Source organism: Dicentrarchus labrax, unplaced genomic scaffold, assembly GCF_905237075.1.
Source record: "Dicentrarchus labrax unplaced genomic scaffold, dlabrax2021, whole genome shotgun sequence".
Lineage (NCBI taxonomy): Eukaryota > Metazoa > Chordata > Actinopteri > Moronidae > Dicentrarchus > Dicentrarchus labrax.
In genome coordinates this window covers 26,786,797-26,805,197 of record NW_026136706.1, presented here as the reverse complement: position 1 = coordinate 26,805,197, position 18,401 = coordinate 26,786,797, and the positions used below count along the sequence as shown (strand labels likewise).

The 18,401-nt window shown below is 42.0% G+C and overlaps 1 protein-coding gene across 1 annotated transcript; it reads right to left on the bottom strand.

The window, feature by feature from the left end:
* Positions 1–1,529: 1,529 nt before the first annotated feature.
* Positions 1,530–17,701, bottom strand: LOC127365312 (uncharacterized). The gene is made up of 2 exons (XM_051403300.1): positions 13,877–17,701; positions 1,530–1,607 (listed from the first exon to the last, which is right to left on the bottom strand). The coding sequence occupies exon 1, from the start codon at positions 16,184–16,186 to the stop codon at positions 14,567–14,569; it is 1,620 nt and encodes a 539-aa protein (XP_051259260.1). The 5' UTR covers positions 16,187–17,701; the 3' UTR covers positions 1,530–1,607; positions 13,877–14,566.
* Positions 17,702–18,401: the final 700 nt, after the last annotated feature.

Below are 18,401 nucleotides of genomic sequence, written 5' to 3'. Positions count from 1 at the left end.
ATACTGGATCTGTTTTATGCCAACACCAAGGAGGCATATAATTCAACACCCCTCCCTCCCCTGGGGAGATCAGATCACAACCTGGTTCATCTCCTGCCTGTGTATGAACCCCTCGTGCACAGACAACCAGCTGTGACCCGCACAGTGAGAGGATGGTCTGAGGAGACTGAAAGAGGCTCTGAAGGACTGACTCAACTGTGTGGGAAGAACTCTGTTATCCTCATGGGGAGGATATCGACAGCCTCACTCACTGCATCACAGACTATATTAACTTCTGCATGAAGAACACTGTACCCACCAGGACTGTATGGTGTTTCTCCAACAACAAACTTTGGATCAATCCAGACATTAAGGCCCTGCTGAAGGAGAAAAAGAGGGTCTTTAAGTCTGGAAACAAGGAGAAGTTGAAGTCTGTGCAGAAGGAGCTGACGTGGAAGATTAGAGAGGGGAAGAACAGATACAGGAAGAAAATGGAGGATCAGCTGCTGCAGAACAACATCAGCAGCGTCTGGAGAGGCCTGAAGACCATCTCAGGCTACAAAGAACCGGACTCCCAGGCTGTGGGGGATCAGAAGTGGGTGAATGATCTGAACCTATTTTTCAGCAGGTTCAATCAGACATCCAACCCTCTCCCGGTCCAGCCATCCCTGCTGCAGCCCCCCTTGTCTACATACCCTGTATTTTCCCCCTCCATCAACCCCAACCCCACCCCCACCCACACAGCACTCAGAGCCTGTCCACAAGAATACATTCTCAGTTCACAGCTCTCAGGTGTGGATTATCACATCGCATCCTGGATTATGGATTAATGAATGAATGAATTAATTGATTAATAATTACTCACCAACCACCCACAGTATGTGAGGACCAAGGACTGTGTCTCGGACATGGTGGTCTGCAGCACAGGGACTCCACAGTGAACAGTTTTGGCTCATTTCCTGTTCACTGCAGACTTCAATTCAATTCAATTTCAATTAAATTTTATTTGTTTAGCGCCAATTCATAACAGAAGTTATCTCAGGACACTTTTCAAATAGAGCAGGTCTAGACCGAACTCTTTAAAACAGTAATTACAGAGACCCAACAGTACCACCATGAGCAAGCACTTGGCGACAAGGGCAAGGAAAAACTGCCTGTTAAAAGGCAGAAACCTAGGACAGATCCTTCGGCTCTAGGTGGACTCACCTAACTAAAAGCTTTATCAAAGAGGAATGTCTTAAGCCTACTCTTGAATGTGGTGAGGGTGTCTGCCTCCCGAACCACAACTGGAAGCTGGTTCCACAGGAGAGGAGCTTGGTAACTGAAGGCTCTGGCTCCTGATCTACTTTTAGAGACTATAGGAACCACAAGTAGCCCAGCATTCAGAGAACGTAGTGTTCTAGTGGGGTAATAGGGTACTATGAGCTCTTTAAGATATGAAGGGGCCTGACCATGAAGAGCTTTATAGGTGAGGAGGAGGATTTTAAATTCTATTCTACATTTTACAGGGAGCCAATGCAGAGAAGCTAGTACAGTAGAGATGTGATCTATTTTTCTAGTTCCTGTCAGTACTTGTGCTGCAGCGTTCTGAATTAATTGGAGCGTTTTAATGGACTTATTGGGGCAACCTGATAATAAAGAGCTGCAGTAATCCAGCCTTGAAGTAACAAATGCATGGATTAGTTTTTCTGCATCTGTCTGTGATAGTATGTGTCTAATTTTTGTAATATTACGTAAATGAAAGAAGGCAGTCCTAGAGGTCTGCTTTATGTGGGAGTTAAATGACAAATCCTGATCAAAGATAACTCCAAGATTCCTGACAGTGGTGCTAGAGGCCAAGTTAATGCCATCTAGAGTAACTATATCTTTAGACAGTGAGTCTCTAAGGTTTTTGGGGCCAAGAACAAGAATTTCGTTTTTTTCTGAGTTTAACATCAGAAAATTGCAGGTCATCCAGGATTTTATGTCCTTAAGACATGTTTGTAATTTAGATAATTGATTAATTTCATTGGGCTTGATTGATAGATATAACTGCGTATCATCTGCATAACAGTGAAAGTTAATGGAGTGATTCCTAATAATGTTGCCTAAAGGGAGCATATATAAAGTAAATAGTATTGGTCCAAGTACAGAACCTTGTGGAACTCCATGACTAACTGTAGTATTTATTGAAGATTCATCGTTAATATGTACAAACTGCGAGGGATCTGATAAATGTGACTTAAACCAGCTTAGTGCGGTTCCTTTAATGCCAATTTGATGCTCAAGTCTCTGTAAAATAATATTATGGTCAATGGTGTCAAATGCAGCACTAAGATCTAATAATACAGTACAGAGACAAGTCCATTGTCAGAAGCAATCAGAAGGTCATTATTAACTTTAACCAGAGCTGTCTCTGTGCTGTGATGGCCTGACTGAAAATCCTCAAATAAACTATTGTTATGTAGAAAGTCACACAACTCTTTGGCGACTACTTTCTCCAGAATTTTAGAGAGGAAGGGGAGGTTAGAAATCGGTCTATAGTTGGCTAAAACCCCTGGGTCAAAAGTGGGCTTTTTAAGAAGGGGTTTAATTACAGCTGACTCCTTCACCCCAAATGTGTGAAGGAGAGATATCGTAGGTCCTTCCTTCCCGCAGCTGTCAGACTGTTTAACAACCAGCACTGCTCCCAGTAGACCCCCCCCCCATCACGGCTACAATAATAATAATAATAATGTGCAATAATTACTGTGCAATCTATAACATCACATTGATACTCTGCTTTCCCAGTATTTATTCGTTATACAGCTCTAATAGCTGACACAATTAATCCAGGGGCTCACAAGGGCCTGGACACAGCCTGTGTCAGCAGTGCACTGCTATGGCTTGCACACCTATGGTGACCACACATAGAACATTTCTGCTGCTATGCTGCTGCCAGCCCTATCTTTCTACATTGAGTTTCCCTTTGATAAATACAATAATTGTATTGTATTTATCAAAGGGAATGATGAGCTTGTGCAAAATACTTAATTAACGAGTAGTAAGTGCTTTGTAACTGCCTCAATTCATGAATTTCTGCATTAATAACTGTTTATAGGCCATCATTAGAAAATGAATTTGTTGAGAGTTTTTATAGAACATCTGCTAACACAGTCACTAATCATTAATACATGTCTGAATAGTGGATGTGCAAGTGCATGCAGAAATGTACAGTAAAGAGTAAAACATTTATAACTGATTATAAACCACATAGTAATGACTATTTACAGCAGAATCATGCTTTATAAATGATGAATTCAATATTTACTAATTTACTATAACTAATGTGCTTATCAATGACGAATAAAACGTTTTTAACTGTGTTTATAAACTACATACTAATGGGTATTCCTCCGTTACAAATGATGATTTAATTATTTATTCATGCTTAAATAATGCTTAATAGTGTGTACTCATTATAAAGTGTTACCGAAAAGTCTCTTCCACCAAGACAAAAGTGTGAAAAGTATGAAAGGTATATATTTGTTATTCATTTCAAATAATTAAATTTGGAAATTTACTGCAGCCATATACAATCATATCAAAAATAAGTCCATATGAGAAAAACAGAGAATCTACAACATGAACACTAGAATGTTACTTACTAATTAAGCCTCATTTAGAACAAGCCTTCCTGGCTTTGTAGGCCCTTACTGTGGTGAAATTAGCATTACCATTAACTTTTCTGTAAACTCCTTATATTTTGATAATATCATAGTATATTCTATACCCCCTTATATGCGCTGCACAACCGCAGATTAAGTTGACACTGAGTCAACTAACTGCAAGATACCATTAGTGATTTATGATTTTGTGTGTGTTCTCTTTTTATTTAACATCATTTTACCAATCATACTTTGGACAGAAGTCCAGATGTCAGTGTAATTTTCAAAATGTATGAGCAAACCCACAGTTTACTATTGTTTTGTATACTCATAAATATAGCAAGGACTTCGGAAATAATAGAAGCTCTAATTGAAAGTACAAAAAGTTCAGGACGGGAACTTGATTCAATCCTTGAACGTACTATGACTAGTTTTTAACTGGTAATGAAACAGTCTCAATTTAATACTGATGCATCTATATAACCTACATAAACAAACAAGACCATCAGAGAGAAGACTGGCATGCCCACACTATATACTATACTTGCAGAGAATGAAATGGTTCTGTAATAAGAAAGCAGCAAACTGTATGTGTGTCTCCTTGTCTCCAAACTTACCTACCTGCCCACACAGCACTCAGAGCTGTCTAATGTCTAATGTCTCTGGTCTGCTGATGTCAAAGCAGATGAGGACTGCATCAGTATCAGGATAGGAGAGAGGCCGCACATTGTCATACTAGGTAGAACCTTTAATTTAAAAAACACATAACAATTGTTATTTATATGTATATATATGTAAAAAATCTAGTTTTGCCAATACATCAAGCTACAATAGTATGCTATTTCATGACATTATTGCGAGGTTTAACAGTCACTCAGAACCTGATTCATTAGCTCTCAAAAGGACTTAATAGCCTCTTCAGGCCAAGATGTTTGAATTCACAGATGGAGTACAGATGGTGCACTCTGGACCAGTTCTGAGACTACAATGCAAATTACCCAAATTATATTTTTATGTTATTTATCTAATTCACCTAAACACAAATTAAAGCAAGTGAATATCAAGAGTCAATTCCACATGTAGGAGTTTTTCAACATGCTGAAATCTCACACCCTAACCCTTCACAAATTTCCAAGAACAGATCTACACAATATAAACATGGAGAACACATCTGATGTCCGGTTTCTTATGGTAAACAAACAGAGAGGAGGTCCTTATTTTCATAGCCTTTACCACAGTGCCTTGAAAATGTCTCCTGCCTTTCTTCAAGAGCTGTGGTATGAGGGTTTTTCCATGGGAACATTTGTGGGAGAAAGCAGATGAAAATGCAGAATCTGAAAGAAAGAGGACCAAGGGAACAAAATGGGCACTCCTTCAGTTATTGCAGTGCACTCAAAGCAGTGAGCTTAATGAGCAGTGGAGCAGTTAGATCTTCTATTAAAAGTAAGCATCTGTTTATTTTGTCTTTGACCACCATCATTCAATAACAAAACAAATCCAGCTACTAGCTTTTAAGTGATGTGCAAATCTATTCGATATATTCAAATATCACTTAATGTATGGATGATACTATCATCATATTTGACTTTTCAATGTTTCTGCTGGTTGCCACTGGGGGAATGGTAAATGGTGTACACTACATGCCACACTCAACCCATTCACACATTCATACACTGATGCATTGGGAGCAATTTGTGGCTCAGTATTTTGCTCAAGGACACTTCGACACGCAGCAAGAGGAGCCGGGGAACCACCAACCTTTCGATTAATGGACGACCCGCTCTACTGAGCCACAGCCACACCCACACCCAAGGGGTAGTTATGTTACTTGAATAGCCATACAGTGTGTAGATAAATGAAGTTTTACTTTTTTGGCCTTTATTTGACAGAGAGATAGCTGGAGAGAGGCGGGGGGGGCAGAGAGAGAGGGGACGACATGCAGCAAAGGGCCGCAGGTCGGACTCAAACCTGGGCCGCTGCGCATATGGGTCGCCAGCTCTACTGACTGAGCTAACCGGGGACCCTGATAGATAAAGGTTTTAATAATTACCGAAAGGCTACGCAATTGTGCTGCCACAGAAAAGAAAGAGGCGTAAGCATGTATATGTTGGGGGAGTGGGCTGGTGGGAGAACACTGGAATTTCCCTTGGAATAAATTAAGTATCTATCTATCTATCTATCAAAAAGTTTATTTCCGGCACTATTTTTCCTGCAGCTCAATGCAACGTCAATCAGCAATGCATTTCATCACTACACTTCATACACTAAAACTGCTGAATTGTTCGTTATGAACATAATTCTTGTGAATACCATCATTACCATAAGGTAAATGACTGGTGAGCTCATCCCTCCCTGGAAGACATCTCCAGCTTACACTGCCTCAGCAGAGTCAGAGACATCCTAAAAGACTCTTTCATTCTGGACACCTGTTTGACCTGTTGCCTCTTTGCAGAAGCTACAGCACTATCAAAGCACAGACCACCAGATTTAAAACAGTTTCATTTTTCTGAGATAAAATATCTCGGCTTTATATTTGATTTCCACACACACTTTGAGACAAACGTCAAAATGGAGAGCAAGGTTGCATTGTTATTGTTTGCTATGTTTCTTATTATTCTTACCTATTATTATTTTTAGCGCCTTTGACTGCGTTTTTGCCCCCCTGAACATATACAAAAAGTCAATTTTATTTGGCAAAGTTTTCAGGCCTGGTGAAAAATTTTATATTCTATGCGTCTTTTTCGAGTCGGCCACTAGGTGGCGCTACTATTGAGAAAAGTATTTTCACTTTTTGGTTACTTAATAACTTTTGCATATTTTGTCGCACATTCAAAAAACTTATATCCGCGCGTTCGGTGAATGGAGCTGAATCTCTCCATATAGGCCCCGCTCACTTCCGCCAATAATTTTTTTTCGTTACAGTGCGAAATGTCCTTAAAGTACTTTCCGTGGTCCTCCTACACGCTTTGTCCGATTCGCACGAAATTTTTCACCTAGCACCTGGGGACCGCCCTGGCAAAAAAAGTAATTTGAACATTTTTGAAATTTCAAAAATAAGCACGTTATAAAATTAGCACTTCCTGTGGATTTGTCGTCAAAAACGGAAGTGGACGATTTCTCCACATTGGTATGTCCGATTGACACCAAGCTTGGGTCTATAGTTCCCCATGTCTTCCTTAGGCACCGTGCACAATTTCAGATCATCGCCACTAGGTGGCGCTCTTTAAAATGAAGAAGTTTATATTTCTGCAACGGCACGTGTGATCAAAATGAAACTGGGTAGGATGCTTGCCCGTGGCTCCCTGAGGCTCACCTAAAAAGGAAAAAAAATCACCCCACTGGGTGGCGCTCTGGTGGCATGGTAAAGCACTGTGCGGAGACCGTAATAGTTATGAATATGAAATTCACAGGGCACATGTAGAGTGGTGCCTGAAGCTCACATACCAAAAATCGTGTTTGTCGTGTTTGTAGCGCCCCCACAGGATAAAAAAAAAAGCAGCCCCGGCGCCACGTTTCACCTAGTGGAAACAGGAAGTAAGTGCTGCATGGCAATTATGAGCTAATTTAGTGGGCGGGCTTAAACGTTTAACTCCGCACACATTGAGGTCTGTGGGCCTGCAGTCAGGGATATATGGAGGAATCCCGTCAGGAATTAGCCTATGATAGGAATTCTCTGACCTGGCCAGGGGCGCCACCAAGGGGGGCCCGCTACACCATATTACCATATACATACATAATAGTGAGTGGGATATATTAGGCAGCAAGTAAACATATTGTCCTCAAAGTTGATTTGTTAGAAGCAGGAAAAAATGGGCAGCATAAGGATTTGAGCGACTTTGACAAGGGCCAAATTGTGATGGCTAGATGACTGGGTCAGAGCATCTCCAAAACTGCAGCTCTTGTGGGTCGTTCCGGTCTGCAGTGGTCAGTACCTATCTTACAGTGGTAAACTGGTGACAGTGTAATGGGTGGCCAAGGCTCAGCAATGCACGTGCGGAGTGAAAGCTGGCCCGTGTGGTCTGATCCAGCAGACAAGCTACTGTAGGTCAAATTGCTGAAAAAGTTCTAGAAAGGCGTCATAACACACAGTGCATCACAATTTGTTGCGCATGGGGCTGCATAACATTATGACCACTAGGTTGACCAGGTGGTCATAATCTTATGGCTGATCGGAGTGTGTTGCTATAGTTTACATTTGGTATTAATGAATATTGATTTAAACTAACTAATTGTATACTGATGTACCGTGTTTTAATAAACCGTAAAATACAATATGATTAAAAGAATTAATCAAATACAAATGCATAGCCAACCAACCAGCCACAGCGTCTGTCACACTTCCACCTAAATATTATACCCCCCATAAAAAGAAATTGATCAATGAATGAATAAATTAATGAACAGCCAGTGTTTGGTTTGTCGGTTTGTCCGTTCTGGGCTGCTGTATAGCAAATGTGAACCTATTGTGACATCCCCAATTGGTTTGTGGAGAACTGTTTTGAAGCCTCAAGTTTGGCAATATGGTCGCCATAGATCGATAGATAGATAGATAGATAGATAGATAGATAGATAGATAGATAGATAGATAGACAGATAGATAGATAGATACTTTATTCATCCCCAAGGGGAAATTCACAGTTTCCAGCAGTATCCACAAACTGATAATAATAATAATAATAATAATAATAATAATAATAATAATATTAATAATAATAATAATAATAACAAGAGGAGGTCAATTTAGAAGAACTAATAGAATAAAGTAGAATAAATAGCTAAATAACGAGCATGGGGCTAGTGTCCTAAGGTGCATGGTCAAATCCAGTGCTTGAAAGGCCTAAGGTGCATAAGTAGTGTCAGTCAGTCAGTGGTCACATAATGCAGGGTGCACTGCGTCAGGTGGTATAGTTAACTAAAGGGCAGACATTTTGGAGTTTAGAGTTTTCCTCCCCTGGGTGGAGTTGAAGAGCCTGATGGCGTGGGGGAGGAACGATCTCCTCAGTTTTTCCGTGGAACAGGACAGTGACAGCAGCCTGTCGCTGAAGCTGCTCCTCTGCCTGTAGATGGTGCTGTGCAGTGGATGCAGTGGATTGTCCATGATTGACAGGAGCCTGTTCAGCGCCCTTTGCTCTGCCACAGATGTCAGTCTGTCCAGCTCTGTGCCCAACACAGAGCCCGCCTTCCTCACCAGTTTGTCCAGACGGGAGGCATCCTTCTTCTTAATGCTGCCTCCCCAGCACACTACTGCATAGAAGAGGGCGCTCGCCGCAACAGTCTGATAGAATATCTGCAGCAGTGTTTTGCAGATGTTGAAAGACGCCAGCCTTCTGAGGAAGTATAATCGGCTCTGACCTCTTCTGCACAGGGCGTCTTTGTTGGCAGTCCAGTCCAGCCTATCATCCAGGTGTACTCCCAGGTATTTGTATGTCTGTACCAACTCCACACAGTCACCGTTGATGGTCACAGGTTCCGGGTGGGCCCTGGGCCTTCTGAGGTCCACCACCATCTCCTTGGTCTTGGTGGTGTTGAGGCGCAAGTGGTTGGAGTCAAACCCTGTGACAAAGTCCTGAATGAGTTTCCTGTACTCCTCCTCCTGGTCATTCCTGACACAGCCCAGAATAGCCGTGTCGTCTGCGAACTTTTGCACGTGACAGGACTCTGAGTTATATTTGAAGTCTGACGTGTACAGGGTGAACAGGACCGGAGAGAGCACGGTCCCTTGCAGCGCTCCCGTGCTACTGACCACAGTGTCAGACCTGCAGTCCCTCAGTCGCACATACTGGGGTCTGTCTGTTAGGTAGTCCATTATCCATGCCACCAGATGTGAGTCTACTCCCATGTCTGCTAGTTTGTATTGCAGAAGTTGAGGCTGGATGGTATTGAAGGCGCTGGAAAAGTCCAGAAATGTAATTCTCACAGCACCATTTCCCCTATCCAGGTGAGAAAGGGATCTGTGCATCAGCTCCATGGTCTTCATCACATGTGATGTCAGGGCGACCGGTCTGAAGTCATTTAGCTCACCAGGATGTGGTTTCTTTGGGATTGGGATGATGCAGGATGTCTTCCATTGTCTAGGCACCCTCCCCTGTTCCAAGCTCAGGTTGAAGATGTGCTGTAGGGGGAGTCCCAGCTCCAACGCACAGGCCTTCAGAAGTCGAGGGGATATTCCATCTGGACCTGCTGCTTTGCTGGGACGAAGCCTCATTAGCTCTCCACACACCTGGGCTGCTGTAATAGCGGGTGGGACAACCAGCTCCTCTGTGGCTCCTGAGGGGAGCGAGAGAGAGACAGCAGCAGAAGGGGGTATGGTGACCTGAGGTGTTAACGGGATGGGGTGGTCGAACCTGCTGAAGAATTGGTAAGGTTTGCTCTTTCTGTATCTCCCTCCATGTGGGCCCCCCGCTTTGAGCTGCAGCCGGTGATGATCTTCATCCCATCCCACACCTCCTTCATGCTGTTGTTCTGCAGTTTCTGCTCCAGCTTCCTTCTGTACTGCTCCTTCGCTTCCCTGAGCTGGACTCTGAGTTCCCTCTGTACGCGTCTAAGCTCCTGCTGATCTCCGTCTTTAAAGGCCCTCTTCTTCTGGTTAAGAAGGCCCTTGACATGACTTGTAATCCAGGGCTTGTTGTTGGCATAACAGTGCACAGTTCTTACAGGAACAACAACATCCATACAGAAGTTGATGTAGTCAGTAGTACAGTCAACAGCCCCCTCGATGTCCTCACAGTGCGAACCCTGCAGTACATCCCAGTCCGTACTACCAAAACAGTCTCTTAGAGCCTGCTCTGCTTCAAAAGACCACTTCCTGAATGAGCGCATTGTTGTGGGTTGTCTCTTCACTCTTGGATTGTAGTGAGGCTGAAGCAGAATCAGGTTGTGATCAGCTTTCCCCAGTGCAGGCAGAGGGGTGGTGCTGTATGCGTCCTTAACGTTTGCATACAGTAGGTCAATAGTCTTATTTCCCGTGGTGTAACAGTCTACATACTGGAAGAAAGCAGGTAGTGTTGTGTCCAGAGTCACGTGATTAAAGTCCCCAGAGATTAACACCAGAGCCTCGGGGTGCTGTGTTTGTAGTTCTGCTACAGCCACAGCGGAGTGGATGACGTCACACGCGACTACCGCGTCAGCACGTGGTGGGATATAAACAATAACAACAATGGCGTGTCCAAACTCTCTGGGCAAGTAGAAGGGTCGCAACCCTACGGCAAGCAGCTCAACGTGCCTGTTGCAGATGGAAATCTTGATGTTCACATGTCCAGGGTTACACCACCTTGTGTTCACGTATACAGCTAGTCCACCTCCTTTCCGCTTCCCACAGGCATTAGTGTCTCTGTCCAACCTGACTGTGCTGAAGCCGGGTAGCTCAACGTTAACGTCCGGGACATTAGCCGTTAGCCACGTTTCAGTGAAGCACAGCACTGCTCTCCCTGTAGATTTTAATGTTTTTCACCAGCGCAGCCAGTTCGTCAATCTTGTTCTGTAGTGAGTTAACATTTCCCATGATCACCGATGGTACAGAGGGTTTATATCGCCACTTCTTCGCCATTCGCTTGGCCTTTAGCTTTGCGCCGGCTCTGCAGCCATGATAGGGTCTCCTCACCTCGTCAGGTAACTGGGGAACCACACCGGCCCAGGACTTTGTCTTCAGCGTGAGAAGTTGTTTTCTCGAATAAACGAGTTTGGGTAAATAAATATCCATATCTATTGGATAGAAGTTGATCAGATGTGACAAGGCACAAATGTGAAAATAAAAAAGCAAAAACAAAAGTCGATAAAAATAATAAAAAGTCAAAAAAGATCACTGCACACTAGGAGCTGCTGAAAGGGCTGCCACTCGCGGCGGCGCCATGGCAACCGAAATTGCCATGACAGTTTGCTGGATCCAGCAGATGTAATGTGTAAGCGAGTTGAGCTGTGCTCATTGGCTGCGAAGTGTCGATTCGCCTATAGCAGGAAACAGTGGCAGCTCATCTGGTCATACATGATCTCCTTTTACAACTAAACAGTACACTAAAATATGTTTTCAAAATTATTTTAGGTGAGAAATTCGTATTTTATCATCACTGCCTAGATTGACAGTTTAATCAGAATTTTGTGCGTTGCGCTGGGCAGACTTACTAAGAATGACTTGTCAATCACAAGGTAGCCACAGCCAAAAGCTGCTTTATTGTCTATTTTTCTCTAAATTGGACCATAATTTATAAAACATCATAATGTATGGACGAAGAGTTGAAACTAGCAATTGAGACCATAAACTCATGAAACTGTTTTCTGAGCTAATACATCAAACAACTCATTTTAAGGTAGAGAAAACACAATGATTCTTATATTCAGGTGATTATCCACGGACAAAATCATATCTATGAATATTATATTAAATTTCTGCCAATAGATCCTCCTAAATGTTACACACTGGACCTTCAAGGAATAAGGGTGTAACTATGGTGAGCTTCATCAGAATTTATGCAGTAGGTTTTTTTTTTTTTACTATCCTAATGTGTAGGGTACCTATTCTGTTATTATGCAGGTGTAGATATGATACTGAGCAACAATCTGGCATTTGGGGAGCGAGAACTTCTTTGAAAGTGATTTGAAGTTAGTTTACCTTTAGAAAAGCCTTGCTGAGTTTGAGAGTTATGCAATGACCCATAGATCATATGACATTTTGATTGATAAATGACACTGTGCATATAATAGAGAAATTGTCTTTGTTGTTGTATCCTAGGACAACTCGGGTTACTTGTATCCTGTGTGATGCAAATAAATCTTGCACATGGAGTGAAAATGTCAATTGTCTGCTTTTTGTGAGTCTGTGTCACTAGGTGGCTGTGGCTCAGAGGTAGAGCGGGTTGTCCACTAATTGGAAGGTTGGTCGATCCCCGGCTCCTCTCGCTGCATGTCAAAGTGTTCTTAAGGAAGATACTGAACCCCAAATTGCTCCCAATCAGTGTAAATGGGTTGAGTGTGGCATGTAGTATACAGCGCATTGAGTGGTTGAAAAGGTGCTATATAAGTACAGTTCATTTACCAGCAGAAACACTGAAAACTCAAATATGATGATATGGTCGTCCATACACTTTACGCTTACTTTTAAAGAAATGTCCAACTGCTCCACTGGTTGCTGCTCATTATGTGTGTGAATAGGGTGAGTGTAGCATGTAGTGTACAGCGCATTGAGTGGTCAAAAGATTAGAAAGGCGCTATATGAGTACAGTCTATTTACCATTACTATTCTGAGAGTTTGTGATCTCTCACTATAGTCAGATAGCTAAAAGTTTAATTCAATTCAATTCAATTCAATTTTATTTGTATAGCGCCAATTCATAACAGAAGTTATCTCAGGACACTTTTCAAATAGAGCAGGTCTAGACCGAACTCTTTAACATTAATTACAGAGACCCAACAGTACCACCATGAGCAAGCACTTGGCGACAAGGGCAAGGAAAAACTGCCTGTTAAAAGGCAGAAACCTAGGACAGATCCTCCGGCTCTAGGTGGGTGGTCGTCTGTCTCGACCAGTTGGGGTAGAGAGAGAGAGAGAGAGAGAGAGAGAGAGAGAGAGAGAGAGCGACAGACAGACAGACAGGTGCACAGCAACAACAGTATTGGCAATGGCAGTCAAGCAGGACCATGGCAGGAGGCTCCACCAGGATCCATGAGAACCTGCGAGACGAGAAAGCACAAGAACTCCGGGGAAGAAGTGGAGTTAGTAACATGCATTAAAGGGACATGAATGAGTGCAGAAAGAGAGAGGAAGAGAGTAGCTCAGTGCACCATGGGAAATCCCCCGATAGTCTAGGCCTATAGCAGCATAACTAAGGGATGGTTCAGGACTCACCTGATCCAGCCCTAACTATAAGCTTTATCAAAGAGGAATGTCTTAAGCCTACTCTTGAATGTGGTGAGGGTGTCTGCCTCCCGAACCACAACTGGAAGCTGGTTCCACAGGAGAGGAGCTTGGTAACTGAAGGCTCTGGCTCCTGTTCTACTTTTAGAGACTATAGGAACCACAAGTAGCCCAGCATTCAGAGAACGTAGTGTTCTAGTGGGGTAATAGGGTACTATGAGCTCTTTAAGATATGAAGGGGCCTGACCATGAAGAGCTTTATAGGTGAGGAGGAGTATTTTAAATTCAATTCTACATTTTATAGGGAGCCAGTGCAGAGTAGCTAGTACAGGAGAGATGTGATCTCTTTTTCTAGTTCCTGTCAGTACTCGTGCTGCAGCGTTCTGAATTAATTGGAGCGTTTTAATGGACTTATTGGGGCAACCTGATAATAAAGAGTTGCAGTAATCCAGCCTTGAAGTAACAAATGCATGGATTAGTTTTTCTGCATCTGTCTGTGATAGTATGTGTCTAATTTTTCTAATATTACGTAAATGAAAGAAGGCAGTCCTAGAGGTCTGCTTTATGTGGGAGTTAAATGACAAATCCTGATCAAAGATAACTCCAAGATTCCTGACAGTGGTGCTAGAGGCCAAGTTAATGCCATCTAGAGTGACTATATCTTTAGACAATGAGTCTCTAAGGTTTTTGGGGCCAAGAACAAGAATTTCGGTTTTTTCTGAGTTTAACATCAGAAAATTGCAGGTCATCCAGGATTTTATGTCCTTAAGACATGTTTGTAATTTAGATAATTGATTAATTTCATTGGGTTTGATTGATAGATATAACTGCGTATCATCTGCATAACAGTGAAAGTTAATGGAGTGATTCCTAATAATGTTGCCTAAAGGGAGCATATATAAAGTAAATAGTATTGGTCCAAGTACAGAACCTTGTGGAACTCCATGACTAACTTTAGTATTTATGGAGGATTCATCGTTAACATGTACAAACTGAGTACGATCTGATAAGTATGACTTAAACCAGGTTAGGGCAGTTCCTTTAATGCCAATTTGATGCTCAAGTCTCTGTAAAAGAATATCATGGTCAATGGTGTCAAATGCAGCACTAAGATCTAATAATACAAGTACAGAGACAAGTCCATTGTCAGAAGCAGGCAGAAGGTCATTATTAACTTTAACCAGAGCTGTCTCTGTGCTATGATGAACTCTAAATCCTCAAATAAACTATTGTTATGTAGAAAGTCACACAACTCTTTGGCGACTACTTTCTCCAGAATCTTAGAGAGGAACGGGAGGTTAGAAATCGGTCTATAGTTGGCTAAAACCCCTGGGTCAAGAGTAGACTTTTTAAGAAGGGGTTTAATTACAGCTACTTTAAAGGACTGTGGTACATATCCTGATAATAAAGAAAGATTAATCATATCCAGTAAAGAAGTGCCAATTAAGGGAACAACTTCTTTAAGCAGCCTAGTTGGGATCGGGTCTAACAGACAGGTTGATGGCTTCGATGAAGAAATGATTGAAGTTAACTGATGAAGATCGATAGCAGAAAAACAGTCTAAATATACATCTAAGTTTACATTGACAGAAGTCCCTGAACTTGGAGAGCCACTGATAACTGTTGATGGCAGTTGGTGATTAATTTTTTCTCTAATAGTAATAATTTTATTATAGAAGAAGCTCATGAAGTCATTGCTACTTAAGTTTATGGGGATATGTGGCTCGATAGAGCTGTGACTCTCTGTCAGCCTGGCTACAGTGCTGAAGAGGAACCTAGGGTTGTTCTTATTTTCTTCTATTAGTGCTGAGTAATAGGCTCCTCTGGCATTACGGAGGGCCTTTCTATAAATCTTAAGATCATCTTGCCAATTTGAGCGATATTCTGATAATTTGGAAGAGCGCCATTTCCTTTCAGATTTCCTAGCTATTTGCTTTAACTGGCGGGTTTGGTGGTTATACCAAGGTGCTAGTCTCCTATGTTTTAATAATTTCCTTTTTATAGGAGCGATAGAGTCTAATGTTGATCGTAGTGAGCCTGTAGCACTATCGACAAGATTATCAATTTCAGAGGGACTAAAGTTGTTATAGGACTCTGTTAAATTCAGACATGGCATTGAATTAAACACTGAAGGAATCTCCTCCTTAAATTTAGCTACAGCACTGTCAGATAGACATCTGCTGTAGGAAGTTTTGCCTAATGGCTTATAATCTAATAGTATGAATTCAAAAGTTACTAAATAATGGTCAGATAGGAAAGGATTATGTGGGAAGACTATTAAATGTTCAATATCAATGCCATATGATAAAACAAGGTCAAGAGTGTGATTAAAACAATGAGTTGGTTTATTTACACTCTGACAGAAGCCAATTGAGTCTATTAATGATATAAATGCATTACTAAGGCTGTCATTGTCAACATCCACATGAATATTAAAATCACCTACAATAATTACTTTATCTGATTTAAGGACTAAGCTTGATAGAAACTCTGAAAATTCAGATATAAAATCAGAGTACGGTCCAGGAGCGCGGTACACTATAACAAATAGAACTGGCTGCAGTGTTTTCCAGTTTGGGTGAGAAAGACTAAGAACAAGGCTTTCAAATGAATTATAATTTAGTTTAGGTTTAGGGTCCATTAAAACGCTCGAATCATATATAGCTGCTACTCCACCTCCTCGGCCTGTGCCTCGAGGAATGTGAGTATTAATATGACTGGGGGGTGGATTCATTTAGGCTAACATACTCCTCGTGGGACAACCAGGTCTCAGTAAGACAAAGTAAATCAATATCATAATCTGATATTAATTCATTCACTAGAACAGCTTTAGAGGACAGAGACCTGATATTTAACAGCCCACATTTCATTCTCTTATTTTGTGCTACTGAGGAGTTGGTTTTAATTTTTATTAGATTTTTATGTTGAACTCCTCTTGTTTTTATTTCTTTAAATAGTTTAGGTGGTCGGGGGACAGACACAGTCTCTATGGGGTTTTGGGTGGGTGACTGTTCTAAAGAAAGCGCAGAGGAGTGTGTAAGACAGCAGCTCTGCTTCCTGGTCCTAACTCTGGACTGTCAGGTTTTAGAAATAAACTTCGCCATATTTCTAGATAAGAGAGCCGCTCCATCCAAAGTGGGATGGATGCCGTCTCTCCTAATCAGACCAGGTTTTCCCCAAAAAGGCTTCCAGTTATCAATGAAGCCCACATCGTTTGCTGGACACCACCTCGACAGCCAGCGGTGGAATGACGACATGCGGCTATACATGTCATCACTGGTCACATTGGGGAGGGGTCCAGAGAAAACTACGGTGTCCGACATTGTCTTAGCATAGTTACACACCGACTCCACATTAATCTTAGTGACCTCCGATTGGCGTAAACGGGTGTCGTTACCGCCGACGTGGATAACAATCTTACTGTATTTACGTTTATCTTTAGCCAGCAGTTTTAAATTTGATTCAATGTCGCCCGCTCTGGCCCCAGGGATGCATTTAACTATGGCCGCTGGCTTCGCTAACTTCACGTTTCTGACTATGGAGCTGCCAATAACCAGAGTTGGTTCCTCAGCGGGTGTATCGCTGAGAGGGGAAAATGTATTAGAAACGTGAAACGGTTGGTGGTGACCTGTGGGCTTCGCCGTTCTAGCCTTCCTTCGCTCAGTCACCCAGCCTCCCTGTCTTCCCGGCTGCTCGGGAACTACCGGGGGATCTACAGAGCTAACAGAAGCTACCTTCGGTCGGACCGCACCGGCTACTGGGGGCTGGCTAACTATAGCGGCTAAAGATATCTCAGTGGTGCGGTGCCGTTCCTCTAACTCACTAAGCCTCGCCTCCAGCGCAGTAAATAAACTACATTTAATACAGGTACCATTATCTTTAAAGGAGGCAGAGGAATAACTGAACATCTGACACACTGAGCAGGACAGAGGAGAGGGAGAAGCCATAGCTAACTGCTAATGCTAATGAAACTAGAGTGTATGAAAAACTTTGAAAGTAGTGAAAAGTCCCTAAAAGAGGGAGAAACTCCAAGTGTTTAAGTAGAACTAGTCTACGTTTAAATGTTAAGCGGGTAAATAACCGCTGTAACGAGTAAAACTAATTTATATTTAGCGTTCACTGACAGAGCTACAGCACCAAACAGTGTACACAGAGCAGGAAGTAAACCGGAAGTGAGTCAGTACGCTTACCGTAGCACGTCCAATCCAACAACCAAGTAATCCAACCAAAAAAAAAAAAAAAAAAAGAGTTTAAGACAGATAGACATCAATTGAGGTGCATTGAGGCAAGAAAAATTAAACCACAACACTTTCTCAGTTACACCAGTGTGTATGTGTTCTCAAACTGTGATGCAGACAATCTTTGGATTGCACTGAATAAATTTTACTTTGGAAAAAATATATATTTTTTATTTTTCTAATAATTTATTAGATTACGCATTTGGAATGGGACTGTGCTGTGGCCAAGCAACACATAAACATTTCCTGCACACTATAGCTTGCTACCTACTTTGATTAGGTCAACACATTACTGCAGGCCAGCTACTTTGTATCACGTACATTTATCTGTATTTTCCATTTATTGCACAACCAGTGAAAAGACGCTCAGATAGCATATGTGAATGTTTTTGAGGGGGTATTTATCTAGGGTTATCTCACACTATGATATCAGAAAATGATGAGTATGTTATAGATATAATGTACTTTTTACCATGTTAGTTACTAGAGTGATGAAGATCTGGGCTACACATTGGGGCAGCTGTGGCTCAGAGGAAGAGCGGGTCGTCCACTAATTGGAAGGTTGTTGGTTGATGTTTTCATCAAGGATGTTGAAGTATCCTTGAGCAAGATACTGAACACCAAATTGCTCCTGATGCCGTGCATCAGTGTGTAGATAGATAGATGAGCTAGATAGATAGATAGATACTTTATTTATCCCGAGGGAAATTC